This window comes from Bos taurus, chromosome 22, assembly GCF_002263795.3.
Source record: "Bos taurus isolate L1 Dominette 01449 registration number 42190680 breed Hereford chromosome 22, ARS-UCD2.0, whole genome shotgun sequence".
Classification (NCBI taxonomy): domain Eukaryota; kingdom Metazoa; phylum Chordata; class Mammalia; order Artiodactyla; family Bovidae; genus Bos; species Bos taurus.
The window spans coordinates 48055889-48058963 of NC_037349.1; the positions used below are offsets into that span (position 1 = coordinate 48055889).

At 58.6% G+C, this 3075-nt stretch overlaps 1 protein-coding gene across 1 annotated transcript; it reads left to right on the forward strand.

Annotated features, from left to right (window-relative positions):
* The first annotated feature begins 200 nt into the window (after positions 1 to 200).
* On the forward strand, positions 201 to 1348 carry MUSTN1 (musculoskeletal, embryonic nuclear protein 1). Its single transcript, NM_001040589.2, is given in 3 exon segments — positions 201 to 263; positions 669 to 801; positions 1008 to 1348. Coding segments are annotated over 3 exon segments (249 nt in total). The 5' UTR covers positions 201 to 254; the 3' UTR covers positions 1115 to 1348.
* Positions 1349 to 3075: the final 1727 nt, after the last annotated feature.

Genomic DNA, 3075 nt, shown 5'->3' on the forward strand with positions numbered 1-3075 from the left:
GGTCTCCCCAGCTGTCTACTGTCGCCAGGACTGCAGCCCCCCAGGCAGAAGTGCTCAGAAGCCCCTATCATCTCCAAGAATAAACTCTGAAGCCAGCGGCTGCGTGGATCTGAATCATCGGGGAGCTGTCAGAGGAGGGGGAGTGACTTCCCAGGACAGGCAAGCGGACTATATAAGCCCCAGAGGGCTGGGCGCTGCTTAAATCTCTTCCACAGCCACTGCCTGCCAGGGAGCAGCTCCCCACAGCACCCACCATGTCCCAGGTAGGAGGGCCCAGCTCAGGGCCTGCTGGTGCCAAGGGCGGGGGTGGGGTGGGGGAGATAGACGCTGTCAACTCTGGCAGCTGTGTCTTGAGCTGAGCTCAGGGCATAAACACAGGAGGCTCTGCCTCCCCTGGAACGCCAGGGCTCAGGGAGGTCAGGCAGACAGATGGTATGAGACTGTGACAGCCACGGCCCCAGAGCTCCTGGTCTTTGGGGAAAGGATGGAGACTTGGGGTAGGGGGTGTGTGACATGCAGTCAGGAAGGCTTCTTGGAAGAGAAGTGATGCCTTGAATTGACTGGAGTTAAGTGAGCAGGGAAGAGGGGTCTGGGCCAAGGCGTGGTGGCGGGAAAGGGCCCTCAGCCTCAAGGCCTCAGGTTGTAAGATGAGGCTTGGGCTCCCCGAGGCTGGCGCTCAGGAAGCCCCCATCAAGAAGAAGCGGCCCCCCGTGAAGGAGGAGGACCTGAAGGGGGCCCGAGGGAACCTGACCAAGAACCAGGAAATCAAGTCCAAGACCTACCAGGTCATGCGGGAGTGTGGTGAGTGTTCTCAGGACGATGGGGGCCTGGATGCAGATGTGTGTCTGTGGGAAGGAGGATGGGTTGGGGGCGGGAGGGTCCCTCGAGTCCTTGTTCTAAGAGTTCAGAGCTTGTGGGCTCGAGGTGGTGCTTACCACAGTGGGGGCCTCTCCTCTCTAGGAAGCCAGGCCTGCCCCTGACCCACCTCCTCCCCATCCTTCCCGCAGAGCAAGCTGGTTCTACCGCCCCGTCAGTGTTCAGCCGCGCCCGGACTGGCGCTGAGACCGTGTTTGAGAAGCCCAAAGCTGGACCCGCCAAGAGTGTCTTTGGCTGAGAAGTGCATGCCACCCCATCCCTCACCACAGGCACCACTGCGACACAGGAACTTTTCCCAAGAAGTGTTTTTTTTTTTTTTCCCAAGAACTCTTTTTTTATGCCAGAACACACCTTCTCACCTGCCGCCTTGGGAAATGCCACCCCTGCCCTACAGCCCTGGCCCCTCAGCCCAGGGACTCTGTACTCACACCTGGGAAACACCAATAAAGAGAATGCCCAAGTGGCCCCAGCATTTGAAGGGTGTTGGTTGGTCACCGGCCATGGCCACTAAATGCCAGGGAGGGGAGGGGAGGGCAGGGCGGGTGTGGGGCACATTTTCCACCCGTCTCGACTTCTGGGAAAGTCCCAGAGGATAATGCAGGTGCTGTTATGCCCACCGCCACATGCCACAGAGAGCCTTGGGTGTGGAGACCTGGTGCTGACCTGTGTGACTTCAAACCGTCTCTCCTTTTCTGAGTCACAGTTTCCCCTAGTATGTGACAAGGGGCCCTATTGTGTAGAGCAGGCCATGGTCACAGTGCTCAGAGTGAAGCAGGTAGGGGCCTGGGGCTCACCCTGTCCCCACCCTTCACAGAAGCCATCGCGATGCCTCCAGGGACCCAAAGGTTCGGTGGAACTCAGGGTTCTCGAATCTCCCTCCCCCTTGGTCACATTGCCCACTGCCACCTCGCATCCCCTCAAAGACACAACTAGGTGGAGGCTCCTCTCCGGCCAGTGGCCGACCACTCCCTGAGCCACTGTCCCCTCACCCCAGCTGAGTAAGCCTCCCCCTCGCCACTCCCATGGCTCTGCCTGAGTCACGGAACACCAGGGTCTCAGGTCTTGTGTGATTCTTCCCGCTTCAGGCCTCAAATGTCCCTGAGCACCTGGAGCTGTCGGATTCAGGGCACTAGAGAGGCCTGTCCAGCTGTGACAGCAAGACCCCAGACAGTCCAGGCTAGTCGGGCAGGGCCTGGGCTTACAGTGCCTGGCTTGGGGCCGATGTCTGCAAGGAAGTCTCGCCCATCCCCTAAGCAGGTGGAGCGGGCTGCACAAAGCCTTTCGCATGTTCCCAGCCAGCCCTGCCTCCTTATATAGCTTTTTCAGACTGGGCCCGAGGGAGCAGACCTTCTGTGGGGGCCAGGCCTGGGCCTGCCCACTGGGCCCCTTGGGGAGGCCCTTCTCAAAGATTGCTGAAAGGCTATGTTCTCCCGTGTCATTCCGATCACATCCAGAGCCAAGGGGCGGGTGGTGCAGATGTGCACAGAGGTTCAGCTGAAGTCATGTAAAGAAAGGGAGTGTTTACTTGTAGCCACAGACCCAGCTCCCTTCCCTCGGGGCAGGTGCTGCTGGCATTGACAGAGGCAGGGCTAATGGAGGAGACCCCTTCCTGCCCTGTGACTCTCCCAAGTGGGACCTGAAGATGGCACCCTCCCTCAACCCCTATCCCCAGGAGAATGTCACTGAGCCCTCCTTCTCCGACCCAGGGTCTGGCACCTGGCCACTTTTCTGAAGCATCTTTAGCCCATATGTGGCCCAAGACTCAGGAACTGAGCTCTCCCAGATCCACAGGGAGACAAGCACCAGCTGTGTCCCCACCCCCTAATATTTATTTGCTTTATTGCTGTTACGAAAACAGTCTTTCAACTTTATTACAGAAAAATTGAAAAAAGCCATCCTTAATCCTACTGCAGGCCCTCCAGCCGTCCTCCTGTGGCCTGGGCCTATGACAACAGCACTGCCTTGGCGGTGGCTTGCTGACAGATCGGTGTTCTGCCCTTCCTCACTAGGAGTGATTCACGGGCTCCCTTGGCACAACTGACCTCCACATAGGCCACTTGAGCACACACGCCACCACCCTGAATCGCCCCCTCAGGAACTCCATGCTTCCCTCTCAGGAAACTCCCCACAGCCTGATCTCTGGGCCACAACGCGGGACATCTTGGTGACTCGGTTTGTATTGCCAAGTGCAGATCTTGT